General features: G+C 44.8%; 1 protein-coding gene across 1 annotated transcript in view; it reads left to right on the forward strand.

The window, feature by feature from the left end:
- Positions 1-995: 995 nt before the first annotated feature.
- The window catches only part of LOC109953422 (E3 ubiquitin/ISG15 ligase TRIM25-like), a 6,135-nt gene continuing 5,506 nt past the window's right edge, over positions 996-1,624 (forward strand). Inside the window, exon 1 of the mRNA XM_020588906.1 lies at positions 996-1,620. Within this exon, the coding sequence (XP_020444562.1) occupies positions 1,025-1,620 (596 nt within the window). The 5' untranslated portion in view covers positions 996-1,024. The remainder of the gene's footprint in view (positions 1,621-1,624) is intronic.

Below are 1,624 nucleotides of genomic sequence, written 5' to 3' on the forward strand. Positions count from 1 at the left end.
TATTACTTGTGTGGTGTAGAGGATAATTATTTATGTAGAGATATTGCTTAGGACTTAAAAGTTGTAAGATGATGTCATGGGGTAGGACTAGATAAGTCTGACTTCTTCCTACTCCATTCAAGCATGTACTAGGTATAAGCAAATTGATATTGGATTATTATTGTTGGATATGTGTGAAATTACATGTGTTGACATATCAACTGTTTTACATGCTTGAATGAATAAATCAAATTAAAAAAAAATCAAACCTGAAGGACAAAGGACATTCTTTTGAGGACAGTGAAGTCCAGATCCTCTCCAGAGAACATCGCTGGTTTGAGAGAGGAGTTAAGTAAGCTATTTTTGTAAAAATAGAACACCCCTCACTAAATAGGGGTGGTGGACTAAGATACAACTTGTCTTCCATCTACAATCCTGTTTTGAGATCTCTGCTCAAACATGCCCACCAGGACAACAGGCGTCGGTTGACAGGGGAGGATTCAAAGACAAGTAACAACTCTCACCGATACTGGGCTATAACGACTCAGTAGTTAGGGGACATTGTTGGCCTTCAAAGGACTGAAACACCACCGATGGGAATTAATATCTCTGGCTCAACACCAGTCAGTCAGAATTGATGAAGCCTCTTAGATGAGAGGTGAAACGTCTTCGACCTAGAAATCTAGTCCAGTTGAAGTTTTTTTTAGCTTACTATGACCTGGATTTCTGAGAATTTGCACAGAAAAACTGTAGCTGAAGGGTTAATCCCACAGTATGTCCATTAGAGCACTCCTCTTCCTGGAATGAAGCCCAGCCTGATAACCCTCATTCTTCTCTCAGACACAGCAGCTCCACTCTGTCCTGATGTTTCCTGGTTCCCTCCCCTTCAGATCTACAGGTTGAAGATGGGTGTAACCAACATGTCACGTGCGAGAGCTGACAGGCCTCATTCACTGCACAAACACCTGTTGTGTAGATCAGCGCTCAAACTGGTTTCACTTGTCAGACAGTGAAACTCAGACAGTTGTTGACACTGAGAGGTGAAATGGCGCAGAAAGGAGTTCAGCTGGATGAGGAAGCTGTTTCTTGTACCATCTGTCTGGATCTACTGAAGGATCCAGTGACTATTCCCTGTGGACACAGCTACTGCATGGATTGTATTAAAAGACACTGGGATGAGGAAGACCAGAGACATGTCCCCAGCTGCCCACAGTGCAGAAAGATGTTCACACTGAGGCCTGAACTGGTGACAAACACCATGTTAGCAGTTTTAGTGGAGGAACTGAAGAAAACTGGACTCCAAGCTGCTGCTGCTGATCACTGCTATGCTGGAGCTGAAGATGTGGCCTGTGATGTCTGCACTGGGAGGAAACTGAAAGCCCTCAAGTCCTGTCTGGTGTGTCTGGCCTCTTACTGTGGGAAACACCTGCAGCCTCACTATGAATCAGCTCCATTACAAAAACACAAACTGGTGGAGCCCTCCAAGAAGCTCCAGGACAACATCTGCTCTCGTCACAGTAAAGTGAGGGAGGTGTTCTGCCGCACTGATCAGCAGTGTATCTGTTATCTCTGCTCTGTGGATGAACATAAAGGCCACAACACAGTCTCAGCTGCAGCAGAAAGGACTGAGAGGCAGAGAGAGCTC

Source organism: Monopterus albus, unplaced genomic scaffold (genome assembly GCF_001952655.1).
Source record: "Monopterus albus unplaced genomic scaffold, M_albus_1.0 scaffold662.1, whole genome shotgun sequence".
NCBI classification, from domain to species: domain Eukaryota; kingdom Metazoa; phylum Chordata; class Actinopteri; order Synbranchiformes; family Synbranchidae; genus Monopterus; species Monopterus albus.